General features: G+C 42.6%; 2 protein-coding genes across 22 annotated transcripts in view; one reads left to right on the top strand and one right to left on the bottom strand.

Annotated features, from left to right (window-relative positions):
• The window catches only part of LOC308194548 (uncharacterized protein), a 70579-nt gene extending 69498 nt beyond the window's left edge, over positions 1–1081 (bottom strand). For 4 of the 8 annotated variants that reach the window (XR_013950650.1, XR_013950652.1, XR_013950654.1 and 1 more), the window contains exon 1: positions 749–1081. Coding sequence is in view for 1 of the 8 variants with exons in the window: in XM_080590616.1 (XP_080446742.1) it covers positions 891–1012 (122 nt within the window). In the remaining 7 variants the exon portion in view is untranslated. The remainder of the gene's footprint in view (positions 1–748) is intronic. The other 4 variants (XR_013950651.1, XR_013950653.1, XR_013950655.1 and 1 more) reach the window with 1 other exon arrangement.
• Positions 1082–1192: 111 nt separating this feature from the next.
• ADD1 (adducin 1) overlaps positions 1193–27040 on the top strand; it is a 59555-nt gene continuing 33707 nt past the window's right edge. For 11 of the 14 annotated variants that reach the window (XM_080590586.1, XM_080590579.1, XM_080590582.1 and 8 more), the window contains exon 1: positions 1193–1375. The gene's annotated coding sequence lies outside the window, so the exon portion shown is untranslated. Of the gene's footprint in view, positions 1376–2008; positions 2321–27040 lie in introns of those variants that run through there. The other 3 variants (XM_080590584.1, XM_080590578.1, XM_080590581.1) reach the window with 1 other exon arrangement.

Here is a 27040-nt window from a genome sequence, read left to right as displayed (position 1 = left end):
GCTGTCAGATTTGCAATAATTATCGTCTACTTTGCAACTAAACCACCATTCTCCATGATGGAGTTCACGTACGAGTTCACTTATATCTCTACTGCCTGCTTTTCTATTATAAACAGCAAACAAACGAAAATTAATTGCCAGAAAGTGCAAACTGGGGAAGAACGGTGCCTTTCCTCAGCGGAGGTGGTGGGAACAGGCTTGATTCCTTCCATGTTCCAAGGGAGAGATGTTTATGGCTCCGCACCCATCGGGTTCTGCTAGAAGGAGCCTATTTTTCCTCTGATCATGTGGATAACTTGGGGTGGGGGGAACAAAGAACTGATGAGAAGAGTTTTAATGACTCCCAGCTTGTCATTAAAACCTGAGGCAGGTACTGTTCTATAATACGCACTTTCTAAAAAGAAGCATCAGGCAACAATCTTAAAATTACATAGAAATGATTGTAAAGATGTACAGAAACTAAAGACAGCTAACAAGCAAACCTTAAAATCTGGGGGTTTATCTGTAGGAGTAACAAACTCTGGGTTTATGTTACACACACAGCTCTACAGAGAATTTAGAAAGCCTGAAAGGATGATTTAGGAAGATCTGATCAGGTGTTCAACGTACAAGCTACGCAATGTATCTGCAGATTTCCAGGCTGAAGAGCACAACTCCTCATAACACTGGAATTTAACACTCAGAGGATACTGGACTGCCTGAAATACCTCAGGTTTTGATCGATTGGACACTGGACTGCCTGAAATACCTCAGGTTTTGATAGATCTCTCTCCGGTAACGCAGCTTGCCTGCTCTCACCGTGCACCTGCATCGATCTTGACTTGCTGCAAGCCGATACTGTCACGGCGGGCGGGGCAAGCCCCTTATCGCCTCGCTCCCCCGGCAATTACCCGATTTCTGCCCCTATCTCTCGGCCTGCTGCGCGATAAGCGCCCCACACCACACGCTGAGGGGACCCATCTCCACGGGGAGCTCCTTCGCGGGGCCGGGAGGCTCCTCTCACGCTCTCCATACTCGCTTGGGGGTCGCTGAGCGCCTCACGGCCGCGCTCCCCTCAGCGCCCCCCCAGGGTCCCCTCAGCCCGCAGCCACCTCCCCTCAGCCCGCTCCCGCCTCGCCGCTTCGCCGCCCCCTCAGCCAATGGGAGCGCGGCTTGGTGGCCGAGCCTGGCGCCCTCCAATAGGCGGCGCGCTTGTTGGCCTGCGGCCCGCCGAAGCCGCACCCTAGCAGGGCTGGGGGCTGAGGCGCAGCGCGGCGCCGGGGCCAGCGGCGGAGGCGGGCTCGTCGGAGGGGCTGCCGGCCGGCCTGTCACCGGGGCCTCCTGCCCCTTCCCTGCCTTCTCCTGCCGCCGTTGTTCTTTCTCGTCTGGTCCTCGGGTGAGCGGCGGTGTGAGGCGTGAGGCGTTGCGGAGGAGGCGCAGCCGTTTGGGGGGGGGGGTGCGGTGTGAGGGGGGCGCAGCCGTTAACGGGCGGCGGGCAGCGGCTGAGGGGAGCTGAGGAGTTGGGGGGGGGGTGGAGGCGGAGGCTGACAGGGGGTGGGCAGGGGCTTAGGGGGGTTTTGGGGGAGCGGGGGTTAAAGGGAGATTTGGGGGGGAACAGGGGCTGAGGGGGACAAGGGCTGAGGAGCGATTTGGGGGGGAGAGGGGCTGAGGGGAGCTGTTTTTTTTGGGGGGGACGGGGCTGAGGGGAGCTTTTTGGGGTGGGCAAGAGCTGAGGGGAGATTGGAAGGGGAGAGGGGCTGAGGGGAGCTGTGTTTTTTTTTTTTGGGTGGTGGGGGCTGAGGGGAGGTTTACTGGGGAGAGGGGCTGAGGGGAGCTGTGTTTTTTTGGGGAGGGGACGGGCCACGGGGAGGTTTGTGAGGGGTGACAGGGGCTGAGGGGAGCTGTGGGGTTTTGTGTGTGGGGGGGGGGTGACGGGGCTGAGGGGAGCTTCAGGCCTTGGGGGGTGGGGAAGGAGGAGAGGCTGGGCCGGCGGAACCGTCTCCCGGGGGGGAGCGAAGGAAAACATTTCGGGGGTGCGGGTCCCCGAGGTGGCTGCACCCGCCGTGCCGCTGCCCGCTCGTCCCCCGCCGTCCTTGGGCTTCGCCCGCGGCAAGAGGCGGCCCTCAGCGGCCTGCGGAGGGCAGGGGAGCCGCGGCCAGGGGCTGCGGGCGGCTGGGCAGCGCTGGCGGCTGGCGGGGACCTGCGGCAGAAGGGCAGTTTGGTTTTGGTTGCCGCGCTGGAAAAGGGTGGCTGCGCTTTGGCGTTGCCCGCGTCTGCTGATACGGAGCGGCACGCGTCTTCCTGCGCGGAATTGCTGGCTGGTGGCTGCGGCGTTTGTGAGGTTAATTCTCCGTCTGCGTTTGGTTTCGAGTGAAGCTAGCGGTTAGGGAGGGGGATGCATCCATGCTGGAAAAATATCCCTCGTTGTATTGAGCTAGGGGGCTGTGAGCGGCACTCGGCTGAAATCGTCCATGAGATGCTGCTGTAGTGTAATGGGGTGTGTGAGCTGGTTGCTGCTGTTGTTGTTTTCTTCTCTGCTTTTCAGAAAGTTGCTATTGATTGCTAGTATTACGTAGCAAAAGTATTTGAGAGGGGAACGTTTTCGTGTACAGAGGCATACATCTTTATGTGAAACTTTACAAAACGCTTCTACTTTAATATACGTTCTTGAATTCTCACATTGCCACTACTGCTGGATGATTTCTGTATGCCTCGCTGAGAGCTACAGGTATCTCCGTGCATGTGGACTATTTACATCTCTGGGGTTTGTAATGGGACCGAATGTGCTGATAGAACACTCAGCAGTTTTTAGCTGTCATAAATCTATTCTTTCAGAATAAAAAATTCATTAATAAAATAAATGCAAACTTGATTTTTAAAATATTTCCATTTTCTTTATTAATTGATTTAACAATTGCATGCCTCTGTAAGAAAATCCGATTTTGGAGTTCTTGCATAATAAGAAACGGGAACAGAACGCAACTATTGACTGCCTTCTTAATGCTGGAGCAGGTGGCTTTATATTCAGTGAGCAGACTTGATGTGATCGTTTAAAAATAGTCTGAAGTGAACATAACGTTTTATGTAGCTTGCCGCAATTACAGAATCTAAAGTTGGTGGTTTTCTTAGCGGAGTTTTCAGGAAGAGACAACTGAAAGTTTTTACATCTTCACTGCAGCAAGATAAGCGTATGCGCTTATGTGTGCTTGCATGTATAAGCATTTTGTAGTTTTACATGATTTCTGTTTTCTACATGAGGCTCCATGCTGGGTATAGTTCTTTTAAGCCAAAACCAGTTGCGTTGCCTGAATATTTTCTTTTTATGGTCGGTTAATAAAAATGGCATGAGAAATCTGAACGTTCATGCTTCATCTGAAACGAGGACTTTTGCTAGCATGTTGTGACAATAAGTTCATTAGAGTATGGTTCACTGCTGTGGAGTGAAGAATGCCGTTTACTGAATCAGTGCTTTTCTGTGACAGCTCTTTTTAAATGTCTCCAACAGAAAATGACTCAACTCTGTTCTCCTTCTGTGAGATTCGCCATTGGTATCGAATGATGTTTTACGTGTACAGAATCAGACCATTTCAGGAGAATGTGACTTCTACCGGACTAGGGATAAAGCTGCTTCAGCCCCATTCAAGTCTGTTTTTGAAGGGTAGCTTCACAGCATGAAGTGCTTTTAATAAATCTCTCCCAACATTCTGTGTTTTCAAATGAAAACATTTAAATCTTGATGTGACTAACTTTGTTAATAAATAGAACAAAAATATTAAAACTGGAGGCTTCAAACCAGGAGAAGCATGTTCAGCATGTTGGTCGCCAGTAAGCGTGTAACTTCTATGCAACAAGTGCTTTCTAAATCCGAAGGCATTAGGCAATAAGTCTTGTACTCACTGCTTTCCTGAGTTGTAGAAATAGTTTTCTTGATTATTTAAGTAACAGTGGTGAAGAGCAAGTCATTTGTAAATCCCCAACAGTTTCCATGCGAATGATCGACTCCTGCTTTGAGGGGGAAAAATCATGTTAAGAAAACTTCCCCATCCCTTTATAAGAGAGAACATGGGATAAGTTCGCCTCTGTGTCCTCGTGTTTCGTGTGTCCTCACTGCACAACAAATTAAAAAATGCCAAACTTCTGATTTTGATGCCTTTTAATTTAGACCTTACCCTTGTACCGTGCTATGTGGCAGACAGCAATCGCTGAAACGCCGCTGCAGTAGTAATTCATACTGTAATTAAATTTTTTTAGAGTTATTGGTGTTTTATATTTAAAACATGATGGAGGAGATCCAAATGCAAGTTTAAACTGCAGATTGCACTTCGCAGGTCACTTGACATCTGCAGAAGAACCTGTCTGAAAGTCTTTGATAACGTACTGAACTTCTATATTAAACTATGCAGAAGTGCTATCTATATATTTAATAGTTGTCCCTAAATGGCCTGAGGTTCGCAGTAATCATTCATATAACCTAATAAGCCTTCCCAGGGGAATAGGAAAACATTACCTAGTCTTGCCACTTCTTTAACATTTCTCTTCAAAACCACTCCTTTTTTGATCGGGCCGAGAAGAGCAGCTGTACAAACATGTTGGCAAAGAGATGTCAAGTGTAAATCGTGAAAACTAGTGCATTTCTTGAGGAAAATGTCTCATTAGAGGTAGTGATGCTTAAGAAGAATAGATTATACAGATACTTTATGATAATTTTTACTTTAAAATTACCCTTTTTTGGATATTTTTCCTATTGCTTTAAAATATTGCACTTATAATAGCAGGGTTCATTAGTAATTTAATGGAGTGTTAAACATTTTATGGAACATTCAGCATAACTTTATGACAACATCTGTTATCTCAATAAATTTCTGCTGTTTATTGAGAATTGTCCTGCTAATCTTCGGTCAGATGGAAGCAGATAATTGCTCGCTTTCCATGCGAGTCTGAGGTTGTTGTTTACAGTGGTTTTGTCAGTTCAGAAACTTTGTGGTTAGTGGTTGCAAAAGTTGGAGAAAGTTCTTCCTAATTTAATGGTGAAATAAGAGCAAAGACTTTGGGAAAGACCATTTTTAGAGCTACTGGTTTCTTCACATCAGGCGTGAGCTGAGATCGTGTTATTTGTAGTGAGGGCTCTGGTTTACATTCTGACCAAGCACCCAGGTCTTGAATAAAAGTCAAATATTGCTGCTATTTTGAGGAAGTTAAAAATGTATCTGTTCACGATTTCAGGGCAAACGCAATTTTGGTGTAGAGCTGGATGTAAACAGCCGCTACGAGTTGTGCTGGCTGACCGTGTGTATGCTGGCTGGCTCTGCTGGAATGACTCGCTGACCATTAAAAAGAAACTGAAAGTGTTGCCTTTGAAGGTGTAGCTAGACGGGAGTAACGAGCACTTGAACACCTCCCCAACTTCCTTCTTTCAACCTGTTTATTAGATTGCGTTTTGAGAAACGATCTCTGCCACTCTGTTGGATGCGGTTATTATTCGATGCAGAACCAACCCTTCAACCTCTGATCAGCAGTGTTAGCAAGCGGGACATCAAAGAGTCTTTCACTCTGGGTTATTTCAGTAGCTTTCCCTTCAGATTAATTAAAAATCAAAATATGTGAAGAAGAGCCCATTTCAGGTTAATTTTAGAACTGGGATGTTAAGAGCTGCTCTTTAAAACTGAGATCTGGAGCTTCCATCCTCTTCAGACTGGTCAAATACTGCTTTGCATTTTAAATTGAATAATGCATTGTTTTTATCTTTTTAAATTACTGATTTTTATACTATGTGTTGTGTATGTTTTTCTGATCTTGAGTCATGAGATCTGAAAAGATAGGGGATAAAATATTGCAGAATTTTGAGATTCTTTCCTCCATGTACCTAATTGAGCTGCCGGAGAGAGGTCATGGAAGCAGTGGGTAGTAAATATGGTTAATCAGTAACACTTTATGGTGTTTTTGATACTTTCTCATCAAAGGAGTAGATAAACGTTAAGTCATGGTGCGTATCCATTCACATGCTGAAGATAAGGTGAAAAACCAAATTACCTAAGATCTCTTAGGTTTGTGGTTGCACTCAGTTAAGTATTTAGAAACAATTTTCAAGTGAAAACTGTAATCTGACTTACGGCCTTGGAAAACTGTAGTTTATTTGAGGGTTGTTTGCTTTTAGTACCTAAAACTATCAAATTCTTGTGGTGCTGTTTATGCATTTTATCTGTCTTGTTTTAGATCTTGAATCTTGAGAGCTCTGATAACAATTTTAGCTTTGTTATAGATAGCGAAGTTTTGCCAGATTGAACCAGCAAGTGTCTGGGCAACTCATGAAGATCATCTTCTGTTGTTTTTCCTGTTAGGTTGTTGTGGTTTTATTTTTATTTAAGGTTCCGTAGTACTGGGCATAAAGTTACTGTCCCTGCATTCTGACAGTGGAGGTGAAAGATAAGGCATACTCAGTGACTTTACTGTTCTGTTGATAGATGAAACAATTTCTTTAGATGTTGTCAGTACAAAATATTGCTGAAAATGTGTGATATATGTTTGTGTGCAAATCAGCCTTTCCATCTAAAATCCAATGAAATAAGACATCCCTGATGCTGTGCACTGACCAAGAGGTGCAGTATATTTGGTTGTTGTGTGCTTTTTTTCCCTCCAGAAAATCTTGTCTAACACAGCTTTGCTCAGTAAGCTCAAATGAACACAGCTTAAAGTATTCCTACAGCGCAGGGACTTACTTTCTTGCGTTGTCACTTCTCCTTAACTTCTGAACCTGCGGCTACGTTCAGCTCGATTTAACACTGGGGAGGTGGTGACTTCAGGCGTACAGAGTTCCTGCCATTATCATGACAACCTGTGCTGTGGCCCTGTGCTCCCACTGCGAGGGGACTTGGCTCCTGGCTGGGCTGGGGATGCAGGAGCCCTGGCTGGGCGGCTGATGCCCGCTGGCCTGCGAGGGCAGAGCTGGGCACGGAGCATTTCGCCGCTCACCCAGCCAAGCTGGGTGGACACCGGTGCGCAGGTGAAGAGAGAAGCAAGGACAGAAGCATAGGAGGTGCAGAGGCCCTCGGGTGTAAGAGGGTAAAAAGTCAGCGTAGGTAGCGGGTAGGGAGTCCTGCTGCTTTAGTTTTGTCACCCTTCTCTAGGTGCTTTCAGTTACAGAAAAGACTTTAATTATTTTCACCTGAAATTCTACACAGCTAAGGCACTGCATCACTTCTAAACGCAGCTTCAACTTTCCCAATGTTTTGAATAATAGATTCAGTGTAAAGCACAAGATTCTGTTCTGATTCCAAAGTAATTTTTTCTCCTTACCGTGGATATAATTTTTAAGCCTATTAATGTACAAAGGTTGGACATGGTGCTTAGGGAAGTGGTTTAGTGGGTGATATTGGTGGTAGGGGGATGGCTGGACTAGATGATCTTCCAACCTTAATGATCCTGTGATTCTGTGATACATGGCAGGGTGGTTGTTTTTTGCCCCCCTCTTGGGCTTAAAGTAAAACTTCGGAGGTGGTGAGTTTTCAAAGGTAATTTCTGGTAATTCTGATCATAACTGATCATTTAGAAACATTTCAAAACAATTTTGTGAAAAACGGATAATGATCTTACAAGTTTGTTTAGATCTTGACATACGAAATCTTTTTTTTCCTGCTTGCTTCTATAGGGATTTAGGTAAAAATATGATTTATTTTGGCAGTAGTAAATTGTGTAGAACTTTCCCAAAGCAAGTAAATGTCCTTTGATAGATAGAAGGCAAAGTGTCCTGGTACTCTTAGGATGCATTGCTGGGTGTAGGTCTAGTATCACACGTGCTGGGGATGGGCAGGTGGATTAAAATACGTATCCGTAGTCTCAGGGAAAGCTGTTGCATTTTTTATGCGTCAAGGAGAGGTGGTGGACTCGTGTGCTGTGGTCACAGAGAGGACCACATCAGTCTCTTTGCTGTCAGCCTGTGTTTTTCCCCTGTTGCTTTCAATTGCCTTTAGAACCTGTGCTAATCCCGACGCTGCTCAGGTATGTGGGTCATCTTAGACAGAGCTGCTTGCCTCTCTCCTGGAAGGAGAGATTGTGATTACAGCCTGGGGTAACGATTTGGGCAACTGGGACAACCACATCTGGATCTGTCACAGTCCTTATTGTTGGTCTGGGCTGCTTTCTTGGACTCTGTTCCAACCTGCTGATGGAGATGGCCAAGGAAACCCCACTTGAGGTGCCTGTGCCTCTGCTTCCCAGTCATGGAACGATGCTCCTTCTAGAAGCCTTCAGTTTTCCCTCACTGCAGCAACCTGGGGAGGAGCCAGGAGCAGAGAACACGCTGAGCAGTTTGCTGCACAAGTCAGAGGAAGGTAGTCTCTGACTGTCCTCTGGCCTGCCTGACGACCGGAAACTGAAGGGTGCTTTGGCAGCTGGTCAGCGACAGCCAGGAGTGGTGAACAGAAGGTTGGGAAGCATGGCTAAAATCTGAATGTCAGCCAGAAGAGCTGGACTTGGGCGGCCTTGCAAATTACGAGGGCAGCCTTATTAATTGAACCGTCTGGCTGTGGAACAGTTGCCTGAGGAAAAATCTTTTTGGGTCAATAGGTACCGCTCAAGTGGAGAGACAGCCCCCCAGGCTGCAAGCACAGTTCGCCATGTCAAAAAGGAACCTTTGTGGCTGCTTCTGCTGCTTCAGCTGCATGCTTAATGGCCTTGGGACCTGCCTGCTGTGAGTGGGCCAGGGCATTGAAATAGCTGGCCTCCCTAAAAGACTGCAACTAGTGGTTTTCTCACATTTTGTTGGTAATTAACATACTTATTGATGATGGAATAGTGTCCATCACACTGATTATTTTTTAAGTATTGATTAAAGTAATCCCAGAATACAAAGAAGGCTGAAGATTACATAAAGAAGAAAGAGATGTAGCTAGTTTGTTACGAAAAAGCAAATCCAGGATATCCTAATGTCACCTTTGTAAAGAGCTTATTTCTGCATTCCCAGGTTCACAGGACGTTAAGTCATCAGTGCGTTCACATATATTGTTGAAATATGTTATTTCTGTAAGTCAGCTGTATTTTGGAAATTCATTACACCTCCATGTTGTATAGGGGCACATTATTGTGTGCTTTCAGGAGTGTAGTTACTGGAAACAGTTAAAAATGAGGCGGATCTCTAATGACCCTTTTCATTTGCAGACCTTTAATCAGGATTAGACACCTTTGATAAGCAGGGTGTATCATTTTGGATAGTGTGAATTTTGACTTACCTGTTACTGCTTTGAAGATCTGTTGTGATATCAGATACTTAATGGCAGAAGGAATGTCTGATTTTTTTATTTTCTACTTTACTTCTTGTAGTACAACTTCTGATTGTTTAATTCTTAATTTGATGCATTAATCATTAATGAATGGGATAAATTCACTTTCATTTCATTTGACTGACGCCAAGTTTATCCTATCAAAGACTTGATGAATCGAGAGTGTAATCTGGTAATTCCTTCCCTCCCCTCTTCCCCCGTTGCTATAGTAATCCTAAATTCAGAACTTATTTCTGCACCTTTTTTTCCTTAAACTAAGGTTAGTAATAGCTGCAGTGCAATGTGTCCTCAAACTAAAATACTGACAATAAAGTTTTTTCTTCTGAAATTTGGCTGTAACATCTGAAGTAAAGCAGAAATTAAGCAGCCTTAACTTGTTTTCTCTTGTTCTAGCTCTCGGGAGATCTCGTGGCATGAATCTTTTCATGTTACAGGCATGCATCTTCTAGGTGGAAAAAAAAACCACAAAGGCCCCACTAAAGCCAAAAAAAATAAAGACTCAAAGCCATCTCTGAGTGTCCCCGAAAGCTGTTAATAACTGCAGTTGTAGAAGCGAACATTCAAAGTGCAAAGGTCATAACTTGATTTAGCACCCAAATGTTCTTGCAATTCCAGTTTTGCAGCAATGCTCAGGGCTTGCTTGATGAGGTGCTTTTGGCATGGCTGAACTTCTGATACAGCAGGAAATGCAAAGAATTCTGGCAGCTGAATAAAATATTTGTTCTCCTACCAAGCTTTGCTTTTTTTATATGAAAAGATGACTTTTGTGCTAGTGGAAATGCAAGATCTTACAAGGTTAATAGCAAGCTGGAGAATAGCATCAGGAGTAAGCCGAAAACTGAGAAAGTCGGATCGGCGAAGCAAGTCGTGTCTTGTCAGGAAGCATGGGGACAATGAAATAAGAGTAAAAACAATTTAGATACAGGTGAAAAACTAAATGTAAAGTTTGCCTTCATTTTCAGCAAAGACGGTAGTTTTGAACGCAGGAATATAGGTCTTGCGGAAGTGAAGTTATGAAAGTGATTTCCATAACAGAATCACAGAATCGTCTAGGTTGGAAGAGACCTCCAAGATCACCCAGTCCAACCTCTGACCTAACACCAACAAGTCCTCCACTAAACCATATCACTAAGCTCAACATCTAAATGTCTCTTAAAGACCTCCAGGGATGGTGATTCAACCACTTCCTTGGGCAGCCCATTCCAATGCCTAACAACCCTTTCAGTAAAGAAGTTCTTCCTAACATCCAACCTAAACCTCCCCTGGCACAACTTTAGCCCATTCCCCCTCGTCCTGTCACCAGGCACGTGGGAGAATAGACCAACCCCTACCTCGCTACAGCCTCCTTTAAGGTACCTATAGAGAGCGATAAGGTCGCCCCTGAGCCTCCTCTCCTCCAGGCTGAACAATCCCAGCTCCCTCAGCCGCTCCTCGTAAGACTTGTTCTCCAGACCCCTCACCAGCTTGGTCGCCCTTCTCTGGACTCTCTTGAGCACGTCCATGTCCTTCTTGTAGCGAGGGGCCCAAAACTGAACACAGTACTGGAGGTGCGGCCTCACCAGAGCCAAGTACAGGGGGACAATCACTTCCCTAGACCTGCTGGCCACGCTGCTTCTTACACAAGCCAGGATGCTGTTGGCCTTCTTGGCCACCTGAGCACACTGCTGGCTCATATTCAGCTGCCTATCAACCAGTACTCCCAGGTCCTTCTCTGCCAGGCAGCTTTCCAACCACTCATCTCCCAGCCTGTAGCTCTGCTTGGGGTTGTTGCGCCCCAGGTGCAGGACCCGGCACTTGGCCTTGCTGAACTTCATGCAGTTGACCTCAGCCCATTGTTCCAGCCTATCCAGATCCTCCTGCAGAGCCTTCCTACCCTCGAGCAGATCGACACACGCACCTAACTTGGTGTCGTCTGCAAACTTACTGAGGGTGCACTCGATCCCCTCATTCAGATCATTGAGAAAGATATTGAAGAGGACTGGCCCCAGCACTGAGCCCTGGGGGACTCCACTAGTGACCGGCCTCCAACTGGATTTGACTCCATTCACCACAACTCTTTGGGCCCGGCCATCCAGCCAGTTTTTAACCCAACGAAGCATACGCCCGTCCAATAACAATCAGCTCAAACTTAAAGGGCACATATCAGTGGGACTCCATAGCATTTATCCTGGAATTTTGAAGTAGGTGGAATATGCAATTAATTAGGTATTAAATTGGAAGGATTTTTATTAGAGGTATTAAGGAAGAAGGGTACTGGGTCGCAAAAGTAGTCACTATGTTTACCTAAAACTAAGGTGGTTCAGGGTAGTTACCGCATTATTAGCGTGACCTTACTAGTCAGGGATTTCTTTGAATTTCTGAAGAGAAGCAATCCATATGGAGGTAAGAAGAGAAGGCTTTTAACAGAGGAAGATTGAGTCAGAGAAATCTGATGTATCTTTTTATAAGATACCTGCCCTTTTAGACAGAATACCTGGTTAAAGCTGGCCTGTTTTGACTTAGTCATATAAAGTATAATGTGGTTCCATGGACAAACCAGGGTGATGTTCATGTGATAATTGGTTTAAGATGGTGAGAGGATGTCTTGAGTATGGATAGAACTGGACGATCAGAAGCTAAGATATTGAGCAGAGGTTGGTAATAGAATTTGCCAAGTATTGGTTCCAAGACTTAGCATTTGCATTAGAATTATTGATGCATTCCCGTTTGTGCCAGCGTCACATTTTGCTCCCAGATATCAAGGGTCATCAGTACAGAAGGTGGTTTTGCACAGGAGGAAGTTGAGACCTTAGGACAGGAGTAGAAGAGAAGGGCTCATATTTGATAACACTTAAAAATGAAGGTGAACTCAGAACACTTCCACCTATCATAGTTAGCAGCTATGAAAAGTATTAGAATAACAAGTATGCAGTTGTTATCTGTGAAGATTTCCATTAAAGAAGTAAAACGGTGCTGACATTTTCTGGTACTGGGGAGAGCTCACCTGGAATGTCGTGCCTAATTCCTATCACCCATCATCCAGGCAAGGGAAGAGAAAGAATTACAGGGACTGATTCCTTGAGTGGCTAAGGGAGTGGAGAACTTGCTTCATATGGGAGGCTAAAAGAGCATGTCGTGGTTGGTCTGGTAAAACAAAGCGTGAAAGGTTGCTCCTCACAAAAACGTGAGTCAAACAACACAGGTGGGTGAAAAGAGCTTCTTCAGCTCAAGGTATGAGAACAAATGGGTATAAACTATCCAAGAATAAACCTAGTCTGGTGGAAATTAGAAAAGATGGTTCCTAAGCAACAGAGGCACAGAAGCCTGCAGCATCCTTCCCTTAGGAGCAGTGGCATCTGACTGGCTGTCTTTAAGATGGAGCTGGGTAGCTTATGTAAGGGGGAGGAATGACATAACACATAGTTTTCCACAATACCTGGGGGTTTGAATATCCCTCAGGTCCCGGGATTCGTGTCGTGCTGGTCACTGTAACACAGCTGCTCGGCGAGGTCCGTGGGAGAGCTGGTGCTTGGACAGTTGCTTTCTGAGGTAGAGAAGTGCTTCTATTGAGGGAGAGAAAACGTGTAGACAAGTGGGAGGTTTTAAGTACTGTTTTATGTAATGCCCTACATTGTATCGTATGTAGTGGATATACATTATGTAATTCATATTAGTATTATGAAACCCCTAATCAACACAACCTAAATGGATTTAACAACGAGCCCTGTCTTGTTTCCTTGTTGTGCTGCCCTTTTTGATCAACGAAGGCTGCCCACAGCAAGTGGCAGTGTGTCACCGGCTTCATTCTCTGCGAGTTCTTCTTTGAGCTCTTCAAAAAAAAAATGGTAAAATCTAAAGGGCCGATGTGGTAAAACCGCATATGCGATATTGCTAAATAACGTGCTGCTGTTCCTGTGTATTGCCCTAAGATTCTGTCCATCTAATAAGCCTGGAATGTGGTTTTCTGAGGAAGCACTGTTCTGCCGTTTGCAGTAACGAGAGACACTCCCATAGCTCTGCACAGCATAGGATCTGTGGTTTTACAGGAGACTTGCAGAGAAAACTGTTCTGCTGCTTCCTCCCTTCCTAACAGAAAGGCACTGATTGGCAAATTGGGGAATTAATGGCGCCTGAGGTTACAATATTCTTCTAATTTTTTTTCAGTTATGACACACTAAATCATACTTTAATTCCTGCTGAGGTATTTCAGACCCTGGAGAGAACTTGTAAACACTCATCTTTACCATTGTTTTGTCTATATCAGCAGTGTTACTGGATATGATTTTTATAGGAGCAAGAACTGAGGCAGAAATACATTGTCTGCTTTATATTAATTTTTCTATTTGAAATATTTTCTCTGAGTGTTCATCTAGAAAGCTTCACTTTGGAAGGAAGTTCAAGCATGGAAAGTAGTTTGGTTAGGACAGGATAGAAATTTAATGATGTTTGAAAGGTTCCTTCCTGACTCTGCTTAATGTGTTATTGACTTCCCTTCAGCTGTTAGCCGAATTTCCTGTTGATTTTAGGTGCAAGTGCCAAAGCAGTATCTAGCAAGTGTTTGTCCTATCTGCGTGCTCTAAATGGTTTGTTTATTCGCAGGTTTAATGGTATTTTAATATTTTCAGAACTAATGTCTAAGACGGAGAACTAAATCTTATTAATTTGAATTGCTTTGTTCACACATAATGATTAATATTAATGGTAAATAATTGCATAGGCATAACATCATGGACACTTTGTATGTTTTAGCGTTAATGTTAGAGGTTACATCCCAAAAGTGAAACTTTAAGGAAATAAGGCTTGATAGTTAAAATTTTGAAAGTTGATTGATAGTATTTAAGATCACCAGGTGTGTGGAAATGTTCCCTATTACCTGAACATCGTTAAGATTGTATTTAACCTGCTTTATTTAGACATTCTGCAGTGTCATTTACTGTTAAATATGTAAACTAGAGACAGACTCAGATAATAACAGAAAATAAAGTGCAATTTAAGTCTGAAACTGTTTGGCAGTAGTGTCCAAAGAGTGGATGACTCAGCAGATGCGCTGCAGCTCTTTCAGTGAGCAGAATATGTTTAGGAATATTTGTATTTCCAAAGAACGTATTAATGTATGAACACTAAGAAGCTTATAAGAGTTGATCATCTTGACATTTTGTTCTTAAAGTACGTTTTTCAGTTAGATGGTATACAATTTCTCTTGGTAACTGAAAAAGTTTGAGATGAAAATAAGTAATGCTACTCCCTTGGAGTGATAGTAATAATAGAAATAATTACTGAAAAAACTGATGGCTTAATGACTACGACACTGGAAGCTTAATAGTTTGCTGCTACTGCTGAACCAAGTAATTTCTTTAACTAAAATATGCTGTTAAACACTGGAGACTAGAAAAAGCTTTGTCTTTATATGCATTTTTTTGATTTCTATAGCTTACCTGCTGGAATTAAAGCTGAATATTGCTCAGTTTTCTTGCACTGAAATAATCTTTTATTGAATCATCTGCGCTAGCATCCTCTGCAGATATGGCCTATGCTATAGCTAGTTCTGTAAGTGATGCAGTCAATGTTGGGATATTTTGTATTATCAGCAGCATATTCAGATTTGGCATTTTCTTTTTTTGTTTCGTATAAGAGTTGTCACTTTTTTTGAAAGCTATTGTCTTAAGCTAACTGATGACACACATTGGTTGTTGGGTTTTGTTGTTTGACTTTTTTTTTTTGAAGTATTCTTTGAGGTATATTTTCCATGTGGGCACCGTGCCTTATAACCACTGCAAATTACACACTAGCAGTATAAAGTTTTAACTGTCTGATGAAGTAAAGATGCATTTTGGTGTGCAGTTTTGTCTTTGGAGGATAAATCAGAAAAATGTCTTCTGTTTTTCCAGAGAAGCGTGAGTGTATATCCCTTTCTAGACTTGTTTGTTTCCCTGTGAAAAATACTAAGGAATAGTTGCTGGAGGCAGTGTTACCTATACATAATAAATTTGCAATAAGGATATATGGTGCAATGACCAGATAATGGACTGTTCAGATTCTGTTATCATTAATTTCTTTTGATATTATTATTAGAGAACTATAAAACTGGAACAAATGAAGTTTGTGGTGACAGGATTGTATAGGTTGCTTGTGACTAGAAAAGAGCAGGAACTTGAGGCTGACACAGAAAGATCGGGGTAAGGATGATAACACTTGAAATGAGAATAATTTCACTGAGTGAGGTACTGCTCTTGTGTGTCACTGAACAACTTCATAAAACCATCTGATTTTTTTTTAGTGATGGTTATAAAGCTGCATCAGGTTAAAGGAAAGAAAAATTATTTGAAGTATTTCCTGTTCCATTGTTAGCTGATAGATCCCTGAAATTCTGTGGTGAGATCTGGAAGCCATAGGAAATAATGCAGTGGGCAAATACAAGTCAGGAGAGAAAGTCAAGTTTGGTTTAGTTCAGAGAAGACAGACGAGAAAAATAAATTGATACCGTAAGGGCAGAAACAGCTTTAAAAATCTGGATTACATTACACAGAGGATTTTCACTAGGATTTTTACGCATAATATATTTCAAACACACTGTTTTTATGAAGTCACATTCTGTATTAGCCCATGGGACTCGCTGCAATGAGGTGTTGTTACATTCAAGGGTTTAACACAGTGCAAACTAAGGTTACACATTTTATATCAGTTTTACGAAGAATGTTAAAATACAACGTACATATTTTTTCATGGTCTAAAGCGGAAATCAAAAAACCACGGCAGATGAGTGTGAGTGTTAGGCTGTTCTTAAAACTGCAGGACTGGCCATGGATAATCAGGATGTTTGAAAAGTTAAATCACCCGTTTGCCTGAATTTGGCAATTTCTGTCCTGTTAGACATCGGCGTGGCTGGAAATAATAGCGGGCAGTTGGCTCAGTTAGCAGCAGGCTTAATGCTTAAGCACTACAAGTGGAAGGCTTGTATTTGTTTGTAACAAAACCAAAATAAGATTGAAGCTAATAATTTCTGGGCTCAAGGTAGCTGAAGTTGAATGACCTGTACAAACCGTCTCTTGTGGAGGGCTTCTGGGAGAGATGTGATAGAAGATACCGGTGTCTTGGCAGGTAATGTTTTAATGTTAAAAATGGGACAGTAAATGTAATTTATCATGTGTACAAGTCATTTTTATAGCATTTCTGTTGGATTTCCTAAGCTTCATTGAATGCTCTGTTACTGAGCAGCTCTGAAGCGGGAATTGCCTGTGGCTTAGTACACATTTAAGGATACTGACATGTTGGACCCTGTGGAAATCAGGTGTACCTATGGGTAAGAGCTTCTCCTAACTGGCTCCGATTGCGAGTTTGGGTCAGGGGCTTGTTCACAAGTTGCCCACCATGCTGTGATACCCAGCTCATGCAAGGAGTTGTCGGCTCAGACTAAGGTCAAGGAAGAGTTTGAAAATAAGTGTGCTCCTGAGAAAGCGTGATATACTTTAAAAAAAATAAAATCAATACGGAAACAAAGATTTGTGTAGGTGTTTCTGCATTTAAAATAATGCTGTTTTAAAACAAATGTCACAGTACAGCTGTAGTGTAAGTGATTGATTTCATTTCACACAGTTGTTTTCACTCTCCTCGGAAAGCTGCTCACCTTTTTTGAGACTCATTAGACTTCGCATGGGCAGAAGCGTCTGGCTGCGTGCTGTCAGGGCAGTAGCTGGAAAAGCCAGGCGTAGAACCCCAGCTTGGAGTACTGTGTGCGTTTCCCTGGGTTTTGCAATTTCTGATGCGAGTAACCTTTCAATGAACCTGAAAGAGCTGTACATACATATTTCAGCAGTAAAATAGGGGCAGTAGGGTTGCTAGAAGAAGTTCATTTGACAGCTAGAGTGCAAATTATTCACAGTCATTGTCTGACTCCCAGCTGATTTGACACCTGCGTATTGTTGATGTTCACTGGTTGAACTTGAATTTCTGTTCCTAGGATTATAAGCCCCATGCTGGCTAGGTGTGATTTTTAGGGCACAATGGGGAAGATGTTTGGTTACAACTAGGTAAACAGGCAGGTGTGAGAAGGGCGTTTTTACTGTATTGTTAGAAGTCTTCCAGCTGTTGGTGGCAGGAGTGGTGTTGAAAGATAGAGGCCAGGCTGGATGGGTTTTTGGGCAACCTGGTCTAGTAGGAGGTGTCCTTGCCCATGGCAGGAGGCTGGAATTGGATGGGCTTTAAGGTCCCTTCCAACCCAAACTGTTTCTGTGATAATGAGACATTCTGTCCATGGGTAGAAGAGGAGTCACTTGGATAGGGGTCTGAATAAAAATCAACAATAACATTATGGTGGTCAGTGGAGTTGTTTTTAAGCAACCAAAAATAAGACAGATGTGTAGAAACATGAATTTCTTACCATTAATCTCCATATGTTTGTCATCTAAAACAATCCCTGTCTAAAGATGTTAGTCTTTATGGGGGGATAGCGTTGAGTTTCATCTAGAACCATGGGTATATGTCGAACAGGAACCATTCGTGTTTCACGCTGGGACCTGAATTCGGCAAACAGAATGCCCAGTTGAGTTTTGTTCTCTTGGGTTTGGTGGTGGTTGTAGTTGAGTTTAGTAAAATGGTGTATACCCGTGCAAAACTCCTGGGACCTTTGGATGTTTCAGCTGTTAAGGGTCAGTGTACTACTCTGTCTTGCTGTCATGTTGGGGGCTGAGCTCTGAGAGAGCAATTCTTGGTGCTTGGGACTGGTTCTCTGAAAGCTGCCAGCACGGAAGCTGCTGTCAGTCCCAAAGGGTCTCGGTCTGGGTGTTTGGAACCAGAGCTCTCATGTAACTGCTGCCAGCTTGGCTTCTTGAGCGAAGGCAGACATTATGAATGGGTTGCTATGTAAGCAGCAGAGCTGGTTTGTCTACTTACTAGATGGTGGTGTGTGAGGCTCTACAGCCACTGCAGTAATCGAGCCAGTATCAGGCTTGCTTTCATTCTTATCCTCATGCAGTGAAAACTATCTTTTTTTTGCAACAGTTTGTGCGTGTTCTTTCTGTACCTTGGTTGTTCTTTACTTGGTTGAATCTTTGGTTGAGTAATGTAACCATATGGAGATTAAAATGATCTTTGTTCAAAAACAAAGAAATAGTCCTAGGAAAGGAGTGAGAGTGCTCAGGCTTCCTGAAATGATGAAGCCTGGGCTTCTGCAGGTGCTTGTGTTTGTGACTCTGGAGGTAACTTTGCTAGAATGGCCACTGCCCCTGTGTTGGCATGATATACAGTAACCGTAGAAACTGGATTACTGCACTTATCCCCAGATGTAATTCTGAAACCCCAAAGAGCAAAGTAAATACTTTGCCACATCTCTCTCTTTCTCTCTCTCATGGTTTCCACCTGATAGTGACAATCTCAGCTGGAAGATAAAGCAACATTATGCAAACTCAGGACTTCATGCAGCCGCGCTCTGTTGTGCAATAGCTGCTTGGCGAAGGAGACAGCATGATGAGGAAGACTGTTTGCTCGGGGTGTTTCTTCTGTTGCTGTGGGGGTGTGCTTTGACCCTTGAGGTTCACCCAGGAGTAGGAAACATGACTGCATAATTTTGGGGTGGGGAGCACATTCACGCTCCCCTGGGAAAAAGAAAAACAGAAATGAGTTGCTCCTAAAATAGGGTTGATGAGGGTGTCTTGACATCTTGTTTCCTCGTGTGGAACAAATGGCAATCTAATACAGTAAAATGAGTTCCAGTAAGATGTTTGTCCATGCTTAACACGTCTTTAATCTTTAGATTAAAGCTGCTAAGACCATCGTGAGACAGAAAAAAAAAAAACATGCTCTTGGATTTGGGAACTTCATCCCATTTTGGAATGAACTCTGTCTTGCTGTCACTTCTAATACTTTTCTGAAGACGGTGTTAACATCCCTCCTAGAGGATATGAGTATTTTCAGTGATGCTCAGAAATGTTCGGTGCAGGGTGGATGAAGAACAATACAAACCACTTTGTCTGTCTTCCCAAACTTTCTCATTTGCATGAAGGACTTAGAAATGTCTGATTCACCTCCTTGTAAAGGAGCTTTTTGAATTTAAATAAGCTTGGCTGTTAGCTGACTTGGAAATAGGATGACAATACATACCAAAGACTTGCATTTCAGATCAGTTTTCATGTGGAAGTGCTATTAAAAAGCCTTACATGGAATGTGTACTTCAAAATTCAACTTAGATTTGCATTCTCCAAATTCTGGACATGTTAGAAAGTTTACTACAGCAAGATACTCAGACTGGTGTTCTCAGTATAAATTTTAAAGTACGTGAGATTGTGTCATGTTGATGTGCAGTTTATGGTAACTGAAACAAAGCTATTTGTTTCCTTCTGCATCTAGGCTTTTGAAATTCCATGCAGTTCTACTGTACCAAAGACTAAGTTGGCCTAAGAATTGATGAGGATTTCTGGCCTTCCCTCGCTGCCCCAGCAAAACCTGGAAGTGGTTTAAAAGAACTGGGGAGTGCCTCAGGTGAACGTGCATGAGAAACTCATGAACATTCACCTGCCTGATCTCAACCTACGTGAAATCTCCAGCGTTTGTACTAGCCTCAACCTCATTTGGGTGCTTTGATTTGCTCTCTTCTGTCTTAAGCAAGTAACACACCCGTCAGCAATGCCTGTGCTGCTTCCCTACCAAGCCTGTTGGTTCCAGTGTAATGCTGCACACTCTTTAATCGCTGTAGTAATTCCTGAGTTACTTGAGTTCTCTGCCAGAAAATAATGGCTGAATTCACGCACGTCATGCATATTCAGGTAGTTCTTCCTAAAGATCTCAACCTGCCAGTCTCATAAAGTAGGATTTTTTTTTTCTTGAGGGCATTTGCTGCAGGATCTCCAACGTTAATAGCTGTATTAATCATGAACTGAGACGTGCTGTTCCTTGGTGTCTCACAGCTCTGTTGCCAAATGGTGGCACGCTGTTACTTAGCCTCTTCATCCTTCTCAGCCTTCCAGAGCAGCTACGGTAATTGCCTATAACTTTCTTAGTGTTGATTTTTTTATTGGAGTTTATTACATAATGTTGAGTAGCATGCTTGAGTTTGATGATGTCATTGCTTCGCAAATCCTCTAATAAAAGTGGGATATTGTATAAAAAAGATGTTTTAGTGTACCTCTAATTCAGATGTAAATTGCATGTTGAAGGATAAGCTCTTAAAAAATCAAAAGTGTGTGTGTGTATGTCAAATTCTCTGCAAATTTAATTAGGACTGTTGATTGATAGGGAAGTTAACTTTTTTTCAAGTCTGTGTAACTTAAAGCAGGGGTTTAGAACAACAGGAGAAGAATTAGGAAATGGGATTTCTTAGCATAAGAAAATAGATATTATTTATTACACTCTAACGTTCATGGCACTATTCTTTATTGTAATAAGTAGGGACCATGCTAATACTTTATTTCAGCCTTGAAAGCAAAACTGATATGCTTATGGGATTTTAGCTTGGCCTTGCCTTAATAAGAACCTCTTGTCTTTCAATCAGGATGTGTAAGAGCTTATGTAAGAGCTGTTATTGAGGTTTAATAACTTCTGGTGAGTGAAGAAGTTGGACAAGAATATTTTTGATTTTGCAATCCTTTTTCTGTAGAACTGTTTTATAAATCTCTACATTCTTTGTGTCTATGTGATCAGAATAAACAGTAAATCGGAATCTGCTAATTCACGTGCTTGGTTTTTAGAATTCTAAATATTTCATGGACTTGCTTATTTAAAAAAAAACCTTTTGTATTTGCGTACTTATTCAAATTTAAGTCACGTCTCCAAATTAGATGCATCATAATTTAAAACCCCACAGAATCTATTCCTCTCCCCTTCTTTAAAAATTCCAGTTTAGGCCTCTTTAATGACAGTAAGAGTAAACTCAAAATTTTTCTTAACATACTGCATTTTCCATGCAAGAGGCAAAATTGAGAAGTATGCCTGAGGGGTTTTGCTCAAAAATGTCCGTAGGTAATTGGGCGGGTCTGTGGGCTGTTACTGTGTTAAGGAGTTTGCGTACCCAAACTGTGGAGCATATAACAGACTGTAAGACGACTCTAGTTGCTGTGGCTGAATTGAGTCCTTGGAAGGCAGTGCACTTAAATTTGAGCTTACATTATCAATATTTAAAACAAAAATGGGCTCCATGACCTGGTCTTTTTTGTTACATCTGATCACTTTAAATGTTTATCCCAGGAGGTCTTTTGTTCTGGGGGCAGTAAAAGGATTCTTCATTCTGGTTTGAGAGACGCTTTCAGGCTTTAACCAGAAATAATTTAAAACAAACAAGCAAGCAATAAACTACCCACACCACAAAATAACTCTCGTTTGAACAAAGTGAAATCTTGGCTGCAGTAAGTCCAGAGCCGTGTTTCCTCTATATGCTGAGGGGAGATGACTGTACCTACTGTTCTCTCTCCCATAAATAAATAAGTAAAGATGCGAGTTGTAATCTAACTATCCCGTTAAAAGTTATTTTTGCAGAACAGTTCAAAAGGCTAAATGCCATTCTTCTGCTTGTTGCCAGCACAGTTCAGAAATCTCATTCCTCACTATTCAGCCTATATGAAAATAGCTGGATCCTGCCCAAAATGGGGCCACTTAGCCTGAGCATTGCTGCACTTCAGTTGATCCCTTATGCATCATAACACTGATATTTCAGATGTGAATATTTCCAGTCACTGAAATTTATCGTGTTTTTAAGACGTCAGGGAAGTACTTACATTCCTCTGCAGAAATGGGTTTTGTGTTTTTTGTTATTCGTAAAAGCTCTTGTTATTCACAGGGCTTTGTGAAAGCGTAAGTTCTGGGTGTTTCAACAGTGCTGGATGGCTGCAGTCACTTAAATTTTAAAACCGAGATTTCCTCTTTTATATCTAGGATAGCATTGGGTGTGTGGGTGGGGAGTGTTGGTTTGCTTTCTTTCTCCAAGACACTGATCTGACATACCCATTTTCAAAATTAGCAAACATTTTTGTACAGGTAGGTTTTTGTGTCTCATTTTCGAATGTCCACCCTCCTTTGCTTAGAGAAAAACAAGAAAGGAGTAGGACTGGATGGGTAATACCACTGGAAGATATTCCTTGTAAAACTTTATAGGAAAAGTGCCACAAGGCTGCTGCCCTCATCCTGTGTAGTGGAGGGGCCTTGGTCATTTTGGTTATTTTTCTGAACCTTCAGGTCAATGGAAAATCTGGAGGGAGGAAGAAGGCTGCTCCTTCCCTTTGTCTTTGCACCTAGGGCACTTGCAGTGAGCTCACAACTTGCACCGTGTCCTGTGTTCAAATGAGCCCTTGAGCCTGCTGCCCTCACAAAGCTGCTTATGAGCTCCGCGCTTCTCCTGCAGCGCTGCAGCCGCTCCTCTGTGGCAGGGGAGAGCCTCTGCCCTGCTCTGTATCGGAAGAATCCCCAGGTTGTTGATGGACAGTAGCATCAAGGACAAGGTTTTGCTAGGTCCGGCGCTGGATCGTGTTTCTTTCTAAAGCTTCTGGTGCCATGGCTGCATCTCCTCGAACTTGCTGCTTGGCGGAGTAGCAGTAGCTTGGCCGCGGGTGAGTCGCACCTCTCTGTAAGCAGGGGGCTTTTCTTCCTGGTGGGTGCATCGAATGCCACTAGCAAGTTGGAGATCTTCATCTGGGATTTGCTGGGAGGTTCTGATTTCAAATGTGTGTGTGAAAATGGTAGAATTTTTTTAACCCGATTTTATTACATTGGCAAATCAAATATCTTGTTTTTGTTTCAACCAATTTCAGCTGTTTCACTGAGAAACTGCTGTATGCTTTGTGTTTTCAACAAACACATCTTTGGAATTTGAAGCCTAACAGCTTTTATAACTGCAGCTTGAGACCAGTGTTCATTCTGGCGTCAGACGTGCTGATCAGTTTGTCTCAGGCTTTTTAAGTACTCAGTAGATCAAGCCGGGGCCCTGCCCTTGGGAAAGCTGTTGCTCTGATTTGACCTGTGCTCAAAAATCTGAGGGCGCTGGCTTACTGGTGAATTCAATACGAGGCTTGGGAAGTGCACGTGGGTTCACAGAAACCTAAAAATAAGCGGTATTTGGGTTAAACCTCTTTATTTGGGTGGGCTCGTGAGCCTGATGGCAGAAGTAAATGTGCAGTAGTTTCCTGGTGTTGCCACCATCCACCAATAGTAATAGTGGAAAATATTTGAATTTACATTGTTTTGGCTTCAGATGCTTCCTGCACGATTAGAAGATGAAAAAAAAAAAATGGGAAAAATACCTGTCACCACTGCTTCTGTTCACCAAATTTTATAGCTTTGTCAGTGAGCCATACAGAGGCCTTGTGTCTAGTGCAACTCCATTTATTCTACACGCTGTTAAACATAAGACAGATGTTAAAAAACAAAGTAACCTAAGGAATTTCCTTTCAGTGAACTAAACTGCTAAATGCATTGAAGCAGACAGTGAGGTGTTGAGGAATGCGCATAGTTTTGGTCATTGAAGTTTGTTAGGTAAGTTGAGCCTGAATTATTCTAATGGGGGATTTGCTTCTCATGTTGCAGAAGATCATTTTAAAAAAAAAAAACAGATACCTATCGGATCTGATAGAAAGTTTGTCCTGCTTGCCAGTCTGATCAGTCCTGAGCATAGGAGAAGGATTAAGGAGGATTTTTGGTGCTGTCTCTGAGTACTTGTGCCTTCTGTCTGACATTCAGCCTCCAGCTGTCACCAACCTACCATCAGAGGAAGGTGCTATTTAAAAAAAACAAGAAGTGCTAGAAGTGCTTTGGAAGCTGCAAATAACACGAGCATATTGTGCGTGTGGGAACTGTATTTTTTCCCGAAGCCTAAGAAAGAAAGCAGATTCATCGATTTCCGAACCAGACGGGACTTCGATCTCAGCACAGGCATAGTAAAAGGTATTCTGGAAGCTAGATGAAAGCTTGCATTTTAAAAGGGGTTGGAAAGCGAAGTTATTGATGCAGTATTCCGGTGTATGTGGTTAGGGAGCTTCATCTTGATTCAAGGCTGAATGTGCATGATGCTTGCTCTTAAGCATTTAAATCTTAAGCAAAATCTTAACCAAACAGGTCAAGCCACTCATCTTTCTAAATTAGTCTTTTACCCTCTAGATCCTTTTTGTAGCCCTTGACCTCAGTAGTAGTTCATGGCCTCTTTGAGGTCTGTGTAGGAGGACTAGAAATAACATCCTAGTAGCCTTCTTCTTTCCTTGAAGGTAAGGGATGCTACTCTTGGTTTACAGCAAGCCACCTGGCCACAGCATTATCTTTGCAACTCCCAGTAGTGACTTAGGATAGCTCCTGAATTCGGATCTTGCCTTCTCAGCACCGAGTAATTCTGCCTTGATTTTTACTTGGGTTATATTCCTTTGCACTAGCTGGGTTCAGTTGAGTTTTGTGGTATTATACTCTTAATTAGCTAATTCTCTGTGGCTTTTACTTGAGCAGCTTCTTCAAATTAGAACTCAGGTTTTCAGCATAAAGCTGCTAATAGCCACACAGCGTTGTTCGGCAGCATGCCATTCGTTTGGGATGGTGGATAAGGTAATGCTGGCCCTACTCTGGGAGCAGGTGGAGCTGGTCAGTCACTAAGAAGAGGGGTGAAATGTCCTGGGTAGCTTGTCTGCTTCCATCCAGAGAATCCCATATCACACATGACTACGTTGTTAGGGTTTAATATCAGAATGGCAATCAAGAGCCAAAGGGGAGGGTAACCAGTGGTTTCACCACTGGTTTTTCCTCTTTTCTTTGAAATGACCGAATTATGTTTTCTGAGCAGATACCTTGAACTTGCAGAACTTAGAAGTAACTAAACAATATTCCAGCTGAATCTGCCCACCCAAATTCTGGCATAAATTTGAGGTGGCCTTATGCCACTTCAGGAGAGCTAGGTGACATCTGGAACGTGGAACCAGATATACGGCGGTGCCATGCTTTACCTGTGGCTTCTGCAATGTGCTCTTAACGGCCCAGAAAACCTGATTATCAGCCAGATGCCAAAAGCAGGTTTTGATGTTGTGTTTCTTAAATTACATAATTACCAGGCTGTGTTTTTTCTGATAGACCGTAGGTTACTGTTCCTGTTTGAAATAGGGGTTATTTTTCTGTATGCTCAGGGTACCAGTTAGGGGAAGACTTGTAATACAAAGTATATGGTCATAATAAAATGTTTCTTATTTATCATCATTGGTTCTTTAAACAAAGGAAGGTTGAAATGTTTTTAGCAATGCAAAAGCAATTTGATATTTTATATGGTAAAAGGCCTGCAACTATCTGTCATTACGATAATCCTGTTAAATAGATTCTTACCCTTCATAAATATTTTGTCTGTAGATTTCTGGTTTTATTGTTTGTTCTAAACCATTCAGAGAGGTTGCTTTTAATGTAAATGTTGGAAATAATAAGGAATTTTGATAGCCTTCAATAGAGAAGGTAATACTGCGTTTAAAAAAAAATAAAAAAAAACATGTTCTCTGGTTTGTATGGTTTGAGGTCTCAGGCTTACCCAAATTAACACTTTCCAGTTCTGTAACATAACCTTGTGATCACTCACTGCCCACTGTGCTAGTCCTTTGATTTCATTTTTTTGGAGAAGGGGGAAAATTTGAAATAATTGCAAAAAATAAAGGACAAAGTAGATGCTTTTCAAGAAAGTTTTTTTGTACCTCGGTCTAATTTTTTCTTTGCCTTTTTCTCTAACCCTGCTTGTTTCTTGAACTGCTGTTACAGATTCTATGGCACGATGTTATCAATATGAAATAGAAATGAAGTACTTTTAGTGAAGTAAGCTCATAGTTGTTTTTTCTCTCTGTTTAAAGAGTCCAGTACTTAACTCGCAGCATCTCTCTTGGTAAGCAAGCTGATGGTGCCTTCACTGAGCACAAGATAAAGAAGTGTTCCTTTTTGTGAACTAGTCTCTTCCTGTATGAAAACAAAGAGCAGGGGAAACTTTGAAGATGCATGAGCTGGGAACATTTGGTTCAAAAGGAAAAAGAAAAAGAAGAATCTGGTTGTTCATGATGTAAAGTACGTTGTCTGTTAAGTAGTACAGTCATGATTTACTTTCTTTGTTTGTAGACTTCCTAAGTCAGTGCCAACTTCTCCTTTTAAAAGTTCAGTAGGAAACATTTGAAATGGAAAGAACAAACCCAATGTCATCAATGCCAAAATGTTCTTACCGAAAATGAAGGAAACTGTAGTGCAAATAATGAATAATGTATTTCCCTATTAGCCAGTCATCATAATTTTTTCAAGGAGCAAGATGAAATTTTATTCTAAAGTAAAGGAAACTTGGGAAAATAAAAATCCAGAAAGTACCAGAATATTGGGTGCTAGGAACAAAAATCTGCGCTTTTTTTTTTTTTTTTTTTTTACAGATACCAAATGATTTTCTGGGGATGGGCGCTCTGCTCCCCCGCTGCCTCCCCACTGTTCGGTGTCCAGGGGCCTCGCTGCCTGCAGCAGCACATCCCCGTGTTCCCTCTGTCACCTCCCCTCTCCGTCCCACAGCCCTGTGCCATCTGCCAGCCTCCCTTTTCTGGGCTGTAAACACACTCCTCACACTTCTGTCCCCACCTCCTTGTACCCAACGCAGAGCTCTCTCCCCGTACCAGCACACTACCTGTCTTAACATCGCTTTCAGGGAAGTTGTACTCCACAAAGACTGCTGCTTGCGCAAAAGTCAAGAAAACGGGTTTGTTATTCTAACTTGTCCCTTCTCCAGGAACTTCTTGTCAAAGCTTGTTTCCCTTTGGTAGGTCTCTGGGGCATAGTTCTGGCATGACAGGAGATAAGTTGTTGAAAAAAGGGGATACAAAGCAAATTACTATATTGCTGTCAAAATAGGT

Source organism: Anser brachyrhynchus (assembly GCF_964034855.1).
Source record: "Anser brachyrhynchus genome assembly, chromosome: 4".
Classification (NCBI taxonomy): Eukaryota; Metazoa; Chordata; class Aves; order Anseriformes; family Anatidae; genus Anser; species Anser brachyrhynchus.
Note: the sequence above shows the minus strand (reverse complement) of the source record. Positions and strands in the feature narration are given on the sequence as shown.